Below are 17,026 nucleotides of genomic sequence, written 5' to 3' on the forward strand. Positions count from 1 at the left end.
CCTGCTTCTTGCTCAGTCTGAAACTCCGTCTCCACATTTCACTCAACCTTGTCTCTCCTCACTTGAGACAGAAACTCCAGACAGATAAAGAGATGTTCGTTTTTATATCAAGGATGGATAGAAACTGTCTGTCAGAGGCGAGAACTAGAGACAGAAGAGAAATGAGAGGATACAAATGTGAGAGAAATGACTGCAGGCTGCAATGTTCCTCACAGCTAAAACATCCCACAATTACACTGTTTTAAGTGTAGGTTACACTATGTACATTCAGGAGATTTCAGTCCTGGGTACAGCGAAGTAAAAAACAATTTCTTACTCAAGAGGTAAAAAAATCTGTTTTTTTTGTAGATCAGGGCCCCATTCTTTGCATGTAGATAACTGAGTTATCCAGATTATAATGTTGATGATTTGAGTTTGGATATTTTGGCTGGAGATACATTTGCTTTTTAAGCTTTTTTCTGAGATTTATAATAGCCTTTCTTGCTAAGGTTGTTGCTGAGGTTTTACCATGTGTTGCTGCATATTTTTGATCAGATTTTGGCTCAAACATGCATGGATGTATTTGAGAAGTTGACATTTTGAGCAAAGAATGAGAAAAAGTAGTGAAATCCTACTACTATAGTATGTTTCATTGTTTGTTGTTGAAGACTGCTGAGAGGCAGCTTCCATGAGCTGAATGAGCTCCTCAGGAGGGAGGCCTTAAAGAGACAGGAGCTAAACAACCCTCCTGAGGGGCTGTGTAAAGGGTCAGTATAAATAAGGAGTTTTTGAACTGTAAACCATGCAAGGATACTCTGGTAGAGTCCCAGACTGAAAATATAGACCTGTAATTGTGTATATGGCCCCTTTATGCCACATTTGAAGAAAAAGGCATTGGTCTTGTCTCTATGCTCACACAAACAGGGAAAGAGTCTGGGTCTCTCATACTGAAACGAGAAATCTAAAAGCTAATGCAGGAGTCGGCTGGGGAGGTGGAGATATTCGACTGCTGAGAAGCAGGTGGTGGTTGTAGCAGCAGGAAAGCAGTGCTGAGCAGAATGACTGAGCACCAAATCTATTTATGTGCTGCCCAGTTGCTTGTGTTAGTGGTTGTTGTCATATATGATTGAAGGGTATGGACGATGTAAATTTAAAATGACATCTCTGCTTGCTTGAACTACCACATGGCTCCATTTATCAGTAATTATTCACCACGTATTTACAGTATGTCGATCATAAATCTGTTGGTTAATTTTTTTGAAATATTCCCCTTAAAATATTAAATAACTACGCAGGTTTTTGATGGATGCACCTGCAGTTCACACACAGAGGATTTGGCCTCTTTAGTTGTTTCATGTTGCTTTGAAAACTCACATATCAAAGTGTTTATTGTTAGACCTCTTTCATAGCTCGCAAATGCTGCTAACTGGCATTCAACCTCACACTACCCACCTTTTGTAGCAGCATTAGCAATGGTGATTTAAATACTTCAAAGTTAAAGCCCCCCGTATACATAAAATGATATATGCAGGTGTCTTAAAAACTGTAAAAATATAGAGAACCAGAGGATCAAACAGATGATAGATGATGATAAATATGGAAGTCTCCCTCAGCTTTCTTGTTATTTGAGCTGAATTATCCTGCTTTTTACTTCTAAACCACTCGCTGTATAAGGCCCATTAAAAAGGCATTACAGAGGCCACTTTACTCACAGAGAAAGATGTCAGAGAGTAAAGTCAGTCTGGCTCCTTATGACTGATGATTCACAGCAGGTCTCCATCTCTCTGGGGAGGAGATGTCAACTGCCGCTACACTGAAATGGAGGCCCCCCCTCTGAGAGCCATGACGATGTTCAGTTTGTGTTCCCAGCATATGTGCACAGCATGTACAGGAAAATACACTCCCAAACGCATGCATAGATGCAGTTTTACACAGGCTCGGTGCATATCTGTCATGCACAAGAGGAAAGAGTGGAAAGAAATTACCATTGTTGTTATTCAGAGCTGGACACGGAGTGCATTGTTGTGTTGTTGAATCAATAAAGGCTTTTTGAAATGAAATAAAATACGTAACGATCCATGTCACACCAGCAACAACATCAATAACCATAAATCAAATCAATGCTCCCCAGAGATAAAAAATGTCACGAGATTGATAACAGAGCTGTGAAAAATCAACAAAATTAGATTCAATACTGGGAGAGGAATAATACCCAGGCAGATTTGTCCAGTGGTTCTCAAACTTTTTCACATCAAGGACCCCTAACCTGACACAAATAAGACCACAGACCCCCATTTGATAAGATTTTGTGCCAGGGTCTCACATTTGATGAGACTTTTGCTTTTAGATGTTTTATTACAGAAAGCGTATGAAACCCGTGACCAAAATACTCACACATTCTGTCATCACTTAGAATTATAGTGAAAATACATTATTCTCCTTTTTGCTGGGGACCCCCTGGAACCCCTTCAAGGACCCCTGGGGGTCAAAACAGCAATTTATTAGTGTACTATGAACTCGTTGAATAGGTGAATGAGATCAGTGATGGAGAGAAACAAAAGAAGATAAGATCAATGAGAGCAACACACCTGTTCAAAGAATTCGTCCATAAATCCTTTCTCCATCCCGACAGTGACTTCATCCTCCTCCTCTGTCGTCTCCTTCCCCTGAACAAACACACACACACACACACACACACACACACACACACACACACACACACACACACACAATTAAAAAACTAATATTGAACATGTTCCCCAAAAACTTCAATTGTGGTATGTAATACCTGTTCCCAAATGGAACAAACCATGTAAGTTGTGGGTTTTTTATTGTTTTTTTTTTTTGCATAATTCAAGGTGAAATAGAACAGCATTAACACGCTCCCCACCTCTCCACCCATCGACTGATTAGAAACAAGGAGCACTTAACAACACTTGTAATTAGAACCACAGGTCGAGTGATTAGCAAGTTATTATTGAATTAGGATCTAGGGGCAGAGAAAACCTTGGCTTTTACACACTTTTTCCTGCACACACATACACAAACATGCAGATGCACATGAACATTTCAGTTTAAAAGTATAATTTGACATTTTAGTAAATATGCTTATTCTCTTTCTTGCCAAGAGCTAGCTCAGAAAATTGACACCACTCTTGTGTTTGTCCATTAAATATCAAGCTGGAGCTAGCAGCTGGTTAGCTTAGCACCTCTAAAGCTCACTTATTAACACGTTATATCATTTGGCTTACCCATACAAAAAAAAAACCAAGTTGTGGTTTTACAAGGAGCAAAAATACGAATAAGCATATTTCCCTGAAATGTCCACCTGTTCCTTTAAATGCACAATATGGGAAGCAAATACATATATATATAAAAAAAAAAGGTTGCTCCAGTATGTAAGAAAAAACACAAGAGTGGAACCTGCTTTCAATCTGAAAATGACTGACAGGTCATTTAATACCAGACAACAACAACGAGAAAAGTTTGTTTTTACTGCTGCTGCAAAATATTATATTTACATCAATAAATATCAGTAAATAAGACCAAGTAATATTTAGTTTTTCCATTTCTAGCTCAAACTATACAAAAATTCACATTTACATGGTCACAAAGATTACCAATCAGGCCTTTAAAGTCTGTCTACTAACATCCAAAGATGAAACTTTACCGTTGAATCAGTTCCATCCTGAAAAGTTAAAACTTCTCAGACTTTCCAGTGTCCGGCCAATGATTCATTCTGAGATACATGTTCATTTCTAATCACATATCTGCCATTACACGACATTAGCAGGGATCTCATCTAGCTTCATCTCATTCATCTAGCCTCTGTCAAACTAATTCAATTCCCAATTAGCAGCCTATGAGATCCATTTGCTTATCAACGCTGTGGAGAAGGAGTGTAGTTTCCATCTTGTCCTGGCTGAAATGATGCCTTATTCTCGTCCCGAAATTTCCCAACAACAGGGAGAAAATCTTGGAGATACCGGTCATGTTTTTACCACACACACACACACACACACACACAAATCAGTGTAAGTCAGTTGACGTCTTGTTTCTATGACTTTGGACCACATAGTTGGTTATTGAGCAGTGACACAATGTAGACACTGTAAATACAGACCCTCATATAATGCTGATGACAGCAACTTTCCTAGTTGTGTGCATCAAAATTACAATTGTATCTATTTCTCCTTCCCACCATCAAGCAGCTCAAAAAAACAACCCACCAAATTTTCTATTTAAAATCCTCATTGGCCCAAAAGGATTGTGGTGTGATATTGGTGTAATAGGTTTCAGACACTCTGGGACTCAGAACGACTACTGTATTTGACAAACGCTTCCTTTTGAAAAGGAACCACTGTAAAACTAAGATGAGAATTTCCTGAGCACCCCTCACATTTAAGAACTACTAAATAATGGATATAAACATTATATCCAATAAATATTTAAAAACCACCAAGAGTCGTATTAAGAGATTATTTTCATGCCACTCGTGTGCAGGCAGTCAACCAGGTTCATCTAGAGAAAGACACTAATATGCATGAAATACAGGCATCCATGGTAGGAAGCAGGATGAATAAATTCCTCTCAATACATCAATGATGGCTCCCTTGTAGATCCCTTGCTAACCTAGAGCTAGTCAATATCTATCTCTCTGCTGGTAACATTATGCTAACATTGTTGTTATCCAAGGCACAGCTTAGGTTCTGTGGAGACTTTGAATATTGTGTTTTAGTCAAATCAACAAACACAGAAACACACTTGATCCCAAAGCAAAATCCACTGAGACCTAAACAATCACAACTCATATTATATATTAATAAAGAAGATGGCTGAATGAACACTAGAGTTGTTTATAATGATAAACAAAACCAGATCATCTCTATAGGGCTGCTGAACCCAAATTAACAAAAAGACATAAATCAAACCACACCAATCAATCACCTTGTTTCAATATATTGTAGAAAAGATGCCCAGGATGTAAACTGACATGTTAAGTTATTCAAACAGTTTTTCCAAATGTGAGATATCAATTTATGTAACCACGTCTCTGTGAAGAATAGTTTTTTTTGTCTATACTGGAACAGATAGAAACAATTACTCTCACATCAATCAACAACAATCCCAAAATAAATGTAGCTTATGAGTTGCTTCTTTGATTTTGCATGTAAATTGAGACACTGAGTAATGAAACCTGTGAATAACTGTGTTTCTAACAGTTACAGATACGAGCTAATACAGGCGTTCGTGTTTTCTCACACACAAACTCCTTCTGTGGAGAGTTAACTTGTGATGTGCTGACAAAGAATCAGAATCAGCAAAATAGAGGAGAGGCAGGGAGGAAATGTGGGAAAATAGAGGGGGGAGAAGTAGAGAGAGTGAGGAACCTGCTTTTGAGAAAAACTTCTGAGATAACAGACTTGAGCGAGAGATGGCGACGCAGTTGGCACAAAACTAAGTGAGAGCCACTGTGATCACACTAATATTATCTAAACCCACTCAAACTATATTTAAACCAACAATAAACAATGAAGTGTTTTATTCCTCATTTATTTGGAAAAGCAGAAATTAATCAGACTTTTACATTTTTTAAAAAAAAGGTAAATGAGTCTAATGATTTAATGTGCTCAATGTTCATGACAACACTCATTTTAGAACAAAGCTCTTCACATGGCATCAATAAGTCAAAGTTGGTGTTGGTACAGCATTGGAGGAGCTGCAGACTATTAGAAGCAGAGAGAAAAGACGCGGCAGCAGCAGGAGGAAGAGGAGGAGGACAGGTAGGGAATCTCAATGAGTTTCCACAAGGAGAGCCCCAGTGGTGTGTTCAGACTCCACGGAGAGATTCTGTATCTCCTGCAGAAAGAAGGGGGCCTTTGGTCTGGTTTTACTTGGAGTGGTGAGGAGGGAAGAGGACCTCAACCTCCCACCCACATCCACAGCTCCCGCTGAGTCACAAAGAGGTTGAAGGAGGACTTCAGTGCTGCACTCTTGACTTAGCCTACGGACTTCGACATGACTGTCCACAGGCACAGCAGATGCGCTGAGCTCAAGACGCACATGCACACTGCAGCTGACACTGATAATATACACCAGATGGTAAACAGAGAGAGAGAATAAGGCCTATACAAGCCGGTCCCCATTAGGCCATAACCCTTCAATGCACCCTGCCTCTGGGGCTCACACTCGGGCGAAACACCCCGGCAGGAAAAGTGGCCTGATTATGCTGCTTATTAGATTAGAGAGTTGTTCTAGGCACCATGCCAGCAGGGAGTCACTCCATAAAGACAAAAGTCAGTGCCTGCACACACAGTGTAAACAGGAGGAGGAGGAAGTACAGTCCCAGAGTGAGGGAGCGAGAGATAAAAAAGACAAGGAGTGAGAAGGATGATGTCAGCACGGGAAAAAAAGGAGGATGAGAAACAGCAACATTATTGAAAGCTGTGAACATGTAATTGCATGTGCAATCAGAGGACACGGAGTTGGTGTTGATGTGTACTCTTAAGTTGTCAGGTTACATGGAGAGGAAGAGAATAAAATGTACATTTAAGTCTGTATGCATTCGAACCCTTTTCATAGTATTATCTGAGAATATGAGAGAGAGTTTTTGAGAGACAGTTCAAGTTGAGATGGAAACCCAATTGGACAGTACTTTATTGTCCTTTTGTATTTCCATATTACAGTAGACCTGTTTCCTGTATCTTTGTATTACAGCCAATTCAAGCAGCTTCCTGTAGTCCCATTAGAAATGACTCATAAAAATCTATGTCAGCTGCACAGAGGACTACTGAGAGCATAACCACATTTATTATCATAATACAGCTAGGTAACATCCATTATGTATGTGTGCTCACTCACACACACACACTTGAACATTTTATTATTTATTCATATTTCCTACAGTAGACAACTGCAAAGATATGAAGAATAAGAACTGAATAAGAGTTTGTTTTGTTCTCTGTATGCAAAGCCTTGTTGCTCACATGCATGTGCGTAAATCTGCTTAGTTCAACTGGAGAGCACATGGAGAGGACAGTGACCAACTGATGTTTCAAGGCCAGGTCATTGGCTCACTACACACACATATGTTTGTTCTTCTACACTTGTGACAATCATTGACATAATGCATTATCTAAATACTAAACATGTCAGTATGCTTGAAACTAACTAGTTCATATGACATTTATGCATACCGACTTGCATTCTCTCCCTCTCCAATTAACCTGCCTACTTAAAAGAAAACATCAACACACCCTGTGTATGTACATTTAAAAAACAGCAACATCTTTTTGCAGAATCAGTGCTCCCATTAAGCCCAAATCGACCTTTCCACATCCAAGTGGCCATTTGGATTGGCGAAGGTCAGTGTGAGGAAATGTAGTCATTTGCCCAAGTCTGAGAGGGTCCCTGTGCAGGGTCCCAAAATTTACTGTACACACCAACAAACCCATTAACGTGTCCATTTATACAGACAACTGGCTCCACTTCAATGTCCGTTTTTGGACCATATCTGGCCCTTTACTATAAAATAATTCTACACACACTGTGAGCACTTCTCCTAAAACTAGTCCTTCAATAGAAAGTAGCTCCAATAAGATCTGTGGATTATCCAGAGTTATGGAGACACTGTTTCTGGATTGACATGTAGCTTTTTTCCGCTCTCAATTGTAATTTTTCAGTACTGTGAGCACCACCGATGAAATTCCTCCACCTCCATTGTATTAGGGTGGAGGCAGAACTCTCAAAGACTGACATATAAAAACCTGTACAAATAAGACCAAAACTTGAAGTATAACAAGTTGTATAACAAGTGTTTTTTAATTTGGGAGAACCCACCCTTTAAGGTTAGAAAATGCATTATATCAGTGAGGGTCTTTCCAAGAGTAGACGACAGATATCTCCAAACATGGACAAATAAAACCAACATATCTGCATGGATAGATACCTGTAAAGGTAACTAACTGGACCAACCCTAAAACCAAGTCTTAAACCTAAAACAGCCCTGTGAAGAAGTGAGGGCCAGTCAATGTCCTCCCTTCCTAAAAATGTCTCACCACTTAAACCACAAACTGGTCCTCACAAAGATAAACTTTCAACAGTGCACATACACACAACCCCACTTATAAAAATAGCCACAGTCATGCCTTCACCTGCTCCCATACTCAAGCCCTCAGGACATTCGCCACCTACACGCTGAGAGATCTACCGTATACTGTATATGCATGCAGGAACAGCTGGGAGTAAAACCACAGAGGAAGATTAATTTTGACTCATATTGTAGGCTTGTAGCTGATGCTCAGAGTGACTTTATTACAGAGCGCAGGTGTTGAATTGAATTTACAGGTCACCAGTCAAGACAAAGAGTTGGAATATTTCTACAACCAAGAGAAAGCATATATATGCATTCAAAACGATTTCAAAGCAAACTAAAGCATTCATTTTCCATCATATGTGAGATGTCTGAGAAAGATGACAAAAGCAGCAGAGCATTGGTGGCACAGAGGTGATGCTGCACAACCGCACATCAAAAAACCAGCCACACTGACTGATTGCCCTGCCGGTCGGCTGACCGAATGACTGTCAGAGTGAATGACTGGCTGATAGAAGGGGAGGACACAGAGTAGGGCTATTGAGACAGGATAATTACACAACCATGTAGCAGTGTGGGTGACGAGAGGACACAGGAAATGATAGATTGAGCCAAGAGACGACCAGCCAGATGTAAAACTCAGTTCTTTTCACATTACTGTGCTTTCTAGGATTTAGGATTTTATTAGGATCCCCATTAGCTGATGCAGAACATCAGCTACTCTTCCTGGGGTCTACAGAAAACATAGAAGCAACACAACAGATAAAAGACAACAGATAAGACTTAAAGACAAATCAACTAAATAATGTTAAAATCAGAACAGTATAACTAACAATATTCTTTCTCGCAAACATATTACTATATATATTCTTATTCATATCGATGTATAAACTATATTAATATACACTAAATTCATAAGCACTGAATATACATACAAAGTGAGATCTTACAACATATTTATATACATAAAAATAAAATTTAAAAAAAAGTAAAATATATACAAAATGTGGTTACAGGTTAAGTGTGCTGGTAGTGACGTCTCAAAGAGAAACACAAACATTGGGGGTCAACATGGGGACAAACATTACTCTCAAGGCTCAAATTAAAGATATGGCCAATAGGAGAGGCAATATGGTCTGCTACCGTCCTCAGTAGCTTTCCATCTAAGTTGTCAATACCAGGTGATTTCTCATTATTGATAGACAGCAATAATTTTTTCACCTCTTCTATACTCACTTCACACAGTTCAAAAGTACAATTTTTGTCTTTCATCATTTGGTCTTTTATACATAAATATGATGGCTCACAACTTGATTTTTTTGTAGTGTATTTCATGCTTTAGTTTACACACTTTGCCAAGAAAATTATCAATAAAATAACTGAAAATATCTAATGGTTTAGTCATTAAAGATTAATCTGATTCCATGAAAGATGGAGTTGAGTTATTCTTTCTGTCCATGATCATCATCTGAGGTACTCCAGAGCTTTTTTCCATCATGCTTTATATCATATTGTTCCTTATTTTACAGTATGTCTGCCAGCCAGGTGTGCAGCCAGACTTATTTGTCGCTACTTTCGCTTCATCTCTTTCAACTAGGGCTGTAGTCAACCAAAGAAAATCTTGGTCGACTAAAATCGTACATAATCTTCACTTAATCGAGTAGTCACTGGGGGAAGGGGGGACAACAGACTTGACTTTTTAGCATTTATTAACTGACACACTAACCACGGTGCACTAACAGTTCTAACAGTCAGTTTCCTGACAGGTGCGTGCTTATCAATAACCGGAAACAACAATTTCATGAATACATCAAGTGCAACATCTGGGTCCTTCTCTTTACTCACATCAGACCAACAAATATTTTTAACATCATCCACATAATAATCTCTTAAACACTATTTTAGGTCCAGACTTTGGAACTTTGGCTTTCCTGGATATAGCTACTTGATTATGATCGCTAAATGCAATGGGAACAGATACAGCTTTGGAGCAAGGTTCTCCAGCGTTATTGTAAATGTTACCAATGCACATGGATGATATGATTCCTGTACAATTAGTGAACACCCTGGTAGACTGATTAATGACCTAGACCAGATTACAAGCACTGGTTACAGTGAGAAGTCTCTTTTTCAGCTTGACGAAAGAAAAGTAATGTTCAGGTATCCCAGGAAATAAATCTCTCTATTCACATCTCATATTCTATCAAGCATTTCACTCAAATTATCTAGATACTGACTGTCAGAACTTGGAGGCCTATAGCAGCACCCCTACGGCAAAGGCTTTGAATGAGGCGGGTGAACCTCCAACCCATACATTTCAACAGCACTAGACATTAAGTCCTCTTTGAGCTTAACAGGAGTGTGGCTTTGAATGTATATTACAATTCCTCCCCCATAGATGTCCCTGTCTCTTCTATACATGTTATATCCCTGTATTGCCACTGTAGCATCATTAAATGAGTCATTTAAGTGGGTCGCGGAAATGGCCAGAATATCAATGTTGTCTGATGTTAGCAAGTTATTGATATCCTGAGCCTTATTTCTGAGGCTACATATATTATAATGGGCTATTTTTTAGCCCTTTCCTGGGAATATTATCAGATACAGAAATGATATAGAAAAGAACAAACAGAGCAAACGCTATTCAACATTCAGTGAAGTATGTATATGTATGTATGTATGTATGTATGTATGTATGAGTGTGTGTGTGTGTGTGTGTGTGTGAGCAATATTACAAATCCATAGACTTGGCTCTTTCCACTCTCTGTCTTTTGGGAGGGAGGGTGCAATCTTGACTTTTGTTAGTGTGGATGGCCTTTAGTGTACATTTGGATTTGCATTTGGACATCTAGATTGTGCCTTCAAAAATATTTACCAAAACAATAATTCATCTAGATACAGGTGTAAGTTCCTTACAGTTTTCCTGCTTTGAATTTCTTAATATCTCTCCATCACCTGACACCTGGGCTGCTTCTATGTGTTTCTCTTTCCTCCTTAAACTTTTTCTTCAGTTGCATCTTCTTCACTTTCCTTACTTCTGTCTCCTCTCTCCTGATTCCTTCACTCACACTCTGGAAATGTAAAAAGCCTTCTTTTTAAAAGTCTGAGTGAGCATGAAGCAGAACTTTAGCTTGTATGGTGTTAATTACAGTAATTGTGGACAAACACACAGTAGGAATGCATCAGCAGTCAAGCTATCCAAACTATCAAAGCTACATCAAGCCAGTTTGAGCCACTAACAGCTGTAAAGTGATGGAAAGTCTGCGTAATGTTTTTTCAGAATTTGAGAGGTGGGTAAATGGCATTTACGTGTGTTTAGTCTCCACTACAGCCCTGTGTATGACTGTAAAAATGAAAAAAGGGAAATACGGGACATTTACAGGTGAAATTACGAGACGGGAGTACTGTGGGAGAGGGGGTGAAAATACGGGAAAAACCCGGGAAAAACGGGCGAGTTCACAGGTCTGCTCCATGTGTACGAGCTGATCAATGCACTCCTGCTGGTAACTTGCAAATCAAAAATACAGATCAATTTGTTTTAATTTAAGACATGTACGAGCTGCAGTACTTTCCAGACAAACTTCTCTGTTATTTATACACATCCCTGGAGGACAGCACAACTACTTGTGGGAGAAAATCTATTCTTCTGATTTGCCAAGACATTTGAGTTTGAATCCAGTACAACTGTGTATCTAAACACTCTGCCTTCTGTCTTTATTTCAGCTTACTTACCACCACTCACAACTACCAAACCAGATTTTAGGTTATGAAAGCAGCAAGACTGAGCCGAAACAGTAAAGTTGCAGGCCGTGAAACCAAAAGAATGAGGTGAAAGATGTTAAAAACCTCTGAAGAGATGAAGACCGGCTGTCAGGTGATATTTATCTGTCTACATCAAGCAGCAACTACCACAGTTTGAAGCTGAAGTCAATATCTTAATACCTTAAAATGCAATGCCACCACATGCTGGTTCCAAAAGATGGCTCCAATTGACTTCCATTCAAAAAGCGTCAACTCCTCTCTAGAAATATTAAGTCAATCACTTATTTCAACGAGTCATTATGGTCTCAATTGCTAAATTCAGACCCTCTAATAAGTTATTTGGTGGTCATTTTAGAAATCATTGCTCTGTTAATAAGATTTCAACACTTACAGTAGGCTTTGATGCCTGCTGTGTGGGCGCTGAATGACAGCCGTGATTGACAGTTCGCTTATCTGCTGCTCTGGGACTTGCACTAAGTTGGACTATTGTTGCAATATTTCGGTAAGTTTAATGTTACTTGATTATGATAATTGCATATTGTCCGTCTTTCTATGCAGTCTATGGTGTACAGGTAGTCATCTGACCAATTGTTTATATAAAAACATTGGTAAGAGCTCCAACAATAAGTCGATTGACCGATTAGTCGGTCAACAGAAAATTAATTCAACCATTCTGATAACTGAATAATTGTTTTAGTCATTTTTTAAAGGAAAAATGACAATATTTGCTGGTTGCACCTTCTGAAATATGAGAATTTGAACCTTTACATACATGTATATTTGGATTTTGGGCCATTGATCAGACAAAACAAGACATTTGAAGGTGTCACCTTGGCCTCTTCATGACGGCCATTTACACTATTTTTGGACATTTAATCGAGAAAATAATCAGCAGATTAATTGATAATAAATAATCATTAGTTGCAGCTATAATATTGAACTTTAAAGAACTTCAAATGCCCCAAATGACCAATTTCTTGGTCTAATTCCAGACCTCTGAATTGCTGTCCACATCTAAGATGTTAGATGCTAACAGGGTTGTCATCTTCCTGAGACATTTAAAAAATGAAAGAAGGATGAGATCAATGCATCTGTAAAGGTTATTGCAAGCCAAATTACAGAAACAACAACTCTTAAATAGGCACATCTTCAATCAAAATGAAAAACGTTACGTTAACTGCTCCTACAAGTCCTACCGCCGCTTCTCTGTCGACTGAAAATGACATTGATGGAACGGCTACACCACTCACTACTACTATTCAGTGGAATTATCAGTTCCCAGAATCTGGAGTTCAATTCCCATCAATTTTGTAAATTTCCCAGCACTCTTGTGTCACATGTTAAGAATAACCAATTGTTTTTGAATTAACCAATTGTTAAGAAATTCTTCATTGCTAACACCTAGAAACCTTTCAAATTTACATTGATAATAATCGTATTTGCACAGATGATTGCATGATTGTCTGTAGTTATTTATTTTTTAATGTTTACTCTTCAAGTTACATCATAAGGCTCTTAGCTTTTTCGGCTCTGCCAGCACATCTGTAGTGAACGTATGATTCGTTCCTTGTATTTTACCTGTTATAACTTTGCCATGACTTATTACATTGGATATTCATTTGATTTTGTTCAAATAAACTGATGCTTTGCATTCCAGTGAAAAACAGATCAGGCCGAGGTTAACAAGATGGTTTTTATCAGCCATGCCCACAGTGTGGAGGGCTCAGCAGATACACAAAGAAGAATAATGTGGGTGGAAGAAGCGATGAAGCACTGCCACCACAGCAGCACAGAGTCAAAAAGTGTGTGCGCTGCATACGCAACAATTTCCTTTTCCTAACAATCCTCCTCAATGTCCTCCCCCTTTAATCATCTTCCTTTTTCTTTCTCATTCTCCACGTCCGTCATTCTCTCGCTCTCCTTCCTCCAGACTTCAGCTTCACTACAGAGTCATTACAGCAGCTGGCCCACACAACATGGACTCAGTTACCTTTGTCTCGCTCTCCCTCCTCCTCACGCCTTCACTTCATCTACATTTAAGTTACAGTATTTGCGTTTTTTCTCATATTTCTTAGTAAAAATGTGTTCAAAAGTATATTTTAATATGGAGAGGTGCTGTCAAAGACTTCTGTTACCTAGACTGAATGAAAGAGCCTGGCAGCAATACAGAGATATTCCCCTCTCAAGTTTTTAAGTAAGACTAACCCCTCTAACGAATCAGAGGAGGCCAAAGTCAGGGGTGGGCATTCACAGCTGACAACCAATAGGTGAATGCACTTCTGGCCTACTACTAGTCCTGTACAGGGCGTTCAAGCTAGCATTAGATGAAGACGTCACTATGGCTCACTAACAGGCTAGCATGCTCTCAATACCTACATCGAATTGAAGAGCGCCATCGTTTCCAGTTCCTGAGGAGAAATAAATACATCGGGTCAGCAGGAAAGGAAGGGGAGGCAAGAGCAAAGTCATTTGCTTTCAAGCCTCATGCCAGCAATATTTTGACTTCCAGAACTTGCATAATGAAGCTTTAACCTTCATTTATTCAACCAAACATACACTTTATTACCTGGTCTTGACAGAAACAATATCTTACTCTGCTGTACATATGGATATGGTTGGAATCACAAAGAAGACGATTCCTGAAGAAGGCACTTGGCCAAAATGTTGATCTTAATCTGTTAAAATAAATTAGAGTTATGACTGTGTGGCTTTTTTCACTTTTTTCAAATCACAAATAAACCTGACATTGATCTTCCTCATACAGTCGCTTCCTCCTCAGTGCATCTTACCCCAGATTTCTCCCCTCATTTGATATTCCTCCCTGTTTTCCTCTCCATCCTCTGCCTCTCTCAAATCATTCTGACCTCTAACAGTGTAATCATCAAAGTGATGCCATTTAAACGCACCTAAATACAAATTCACAAACTGACACACTATAAAAGGTTAAATTATGACTTATAATGCGATAATAACACGTTGGTGCACAAATCAATGATAATCAATTTCAGGCCCGAATTCAAATGTCTGCAGCAGCCAGTTCTCACAGATAAGTCTTTCTGCTGCAGGGACTCAGATGAGATGACTGACCTTTTAGACTAAATAGTGGATGCTTACTTCCATTTTGGGTTGTTAGCACGTAATAGGCCAATGGGTATGGATATGAATACACAAATTAAATGACGTTCATACAAAAAACAGCTGGCCCGGGCATGCGTGTCGACAGCTGCGGGGTGGTCAGTCAGTGTTCAGCGTTGCAGGAGTGGGGGGATAAAATGTCATAAAGCAATTGAACTTTAATGACAGATCACAGGCAGCAAAAAGAGATGTGCTGTCACCTCTCCTGCCATGCCTTTTCCCACCCCCAGTCTCCTCTCTCTTTCTCCCCCTGTGGGATATATTCAGAGCACCTCACTCCGTAACTCGCTGACCATGAAGGATTATGACAGCACCAATGCGTTACTAACACAATCATACTGTAGGTATAGGGGAAATGTAACAGAGAGTGAGAGGGATGTCAAGGAATGGCAGGACCAGTAGAAAAAAAAATAATGGCAGCAAAAGGGGAAAGATGAAAGAGCTGTAGGACAGGAAGTGCAGAGAAAAGAGAAAAATATCATGAAAGAAGCAGACGGATACAAAATGACAAAAAAAAGAGAGAATATTTTAAGATGATCAAAATAGCCATTGATTAATTATGAAGTGACAAACTCTCTAGTGTCCGTAGGAATTATGCGGAGGTCCGAGGAGGGAGGAGGTCAAGGTGAATGCTTACCATTTCTTACCAGCTGTCAATGTTGGTTTCTTCTAGACATGGCCATGATTATTCCCCAACCTTAACAGAGTATATTTTAACCCAAACATGATCTTCCCCCAATCTTAACCAAGTTGCTTTTGTGCTTAAAACTAACCAAAGCCCAACCATAGAGTTGTTGAATCATGAAAAGGTTTTATTTTTGTCACACTAACAAACCATGTGGTCAGATCACAAAAGGTTTATACTCTAAGTGTTGTTCTGAGGGATAAGTAGATTAAAAGTAGAGCTGCAACGATTAATCGAGTAGTTGTTTGACAGAAAAAGAAATCAATAATTCAACTATTTAGTCATTTTTTAAGCAAACATGCCAAAAATTTGCTGGTTTCAGCTTCTCAAAGGTGGAGGATTTAAGGCTCTTCTTTGTCAAACATGACAGTAAATATTTGGGTTTTGGACTGTCGATCAGACAAAACAAGACATCTACAGACGTCAACTTTGACTATGGAAAATTATAACGGCCATTTTTCTGACATTCTATAGACCAAACGATTAATCAATTAATCAAGAAAATTATCTGCAGATGACTCCATAATGCAAATAATTGACAGTTGCAGCCCTAATTGAGACCTATAGCAAGATTAAGCACGAATATCACCCGACAAAGACAGACAGAGCTACTTAGGGCCTTATGAGGTCAATGACAGTTCACATGGTTGTAAATTATGTTTACAGGCCTTAATCTCCAACAAGTATCTGTGATAAAAGACGTTATCTGTATGCTACCACGACTAAAGAACCACTCTGCTACCACTGATTATGAGATGATGTGAAAGGGGAGGCTGGCACATTAAAAATTCAATTTTAGCAGCAGTAACAAAGATGACCTGAAGCTAATTCTCCCACAACAGATGGGGAAGGTTTGATCACAGAATTGTCTTTTTTAATTATTAGGATCTCCATTAACCGACGCCTCAGGAGCTGCTACTTGATTTCACTACACAGTCAACACCACAAAAACAATCAGCAGACACTGATATCAGAAGAAGTCAACCTGAAAAATGGATCCATCATGAACACTGGTGCTTATTTCATGCTTTACTGGAATAGTTAAGGATGGCATAGTGCATAATGGTTCAAATGGACCATCCATTCACACATTTCAAAAATAACTATTAGCAGCCAACAGATATCGGATATCGTTGCAACTGTCACCTCATTTGCAGAGACAGGCAAGTCCCTGGTGAAATGCCAAATCAGTCACACTCATTTCATGCCTCATTAATGCAATTATGCAGGCTTTATGTGTTGATGAATAATGTGTTTGTCAGTGTGTAAGCATGTCCCTTTCTCATGGTAATAGTAAAAATATAGGATGATGACGACACATATTGGCACTACTTAATTCCCTCTACAGCTGATTTTATGAATAAAGGCTCATT

The 17,026-nt window shown here is 39.0% G+C and overlaps 1 protein-coding gene across 4 annotated transcripts in view; it reads right to left on the reverse strand.

The window, feature by feature from the left end:
* stx1a (syntaxin 1A (brain)) overlaps nucleotides 1–17,026 on the reverse strand; it is a 63,132-nt gene that overhangs the window by 41,021 nt on the left and 5,085 nt on the right. For all 4 annotated transcript variants that reach the window (XR_006403788.1, XR_006403789.1, XM_044354080.1 and 1 more), the window contains exon 2: nucleotides 2,568–2,645. Coding sequence is in view for 2 of the 4 variants with exons in the window: in XM_044354080.1 (XP_044210015.1) it covers nucleotides 2,568–2,645 (78 nt within the window). In the remaining 2 variants the exon portion in view is untranslated. The remainder of the gene's footprint in view (nucleotides 1–2,567; nucleotides 2,646–17,026) is intronic.

Source organism: Thunnus albacares, chromosome 6 (assembly GCF_914725855.1).
Source record: "Thunnus albacares chromosome 6, fThuAlb1.1, whole genome shotgun sequence".
Taxonomy (NCBI): Eukaryota; Metazoa; Chordata; class Actinopteri; order Scombriformes; family Scombridae; genus Thunnus; species Thunnus albacares.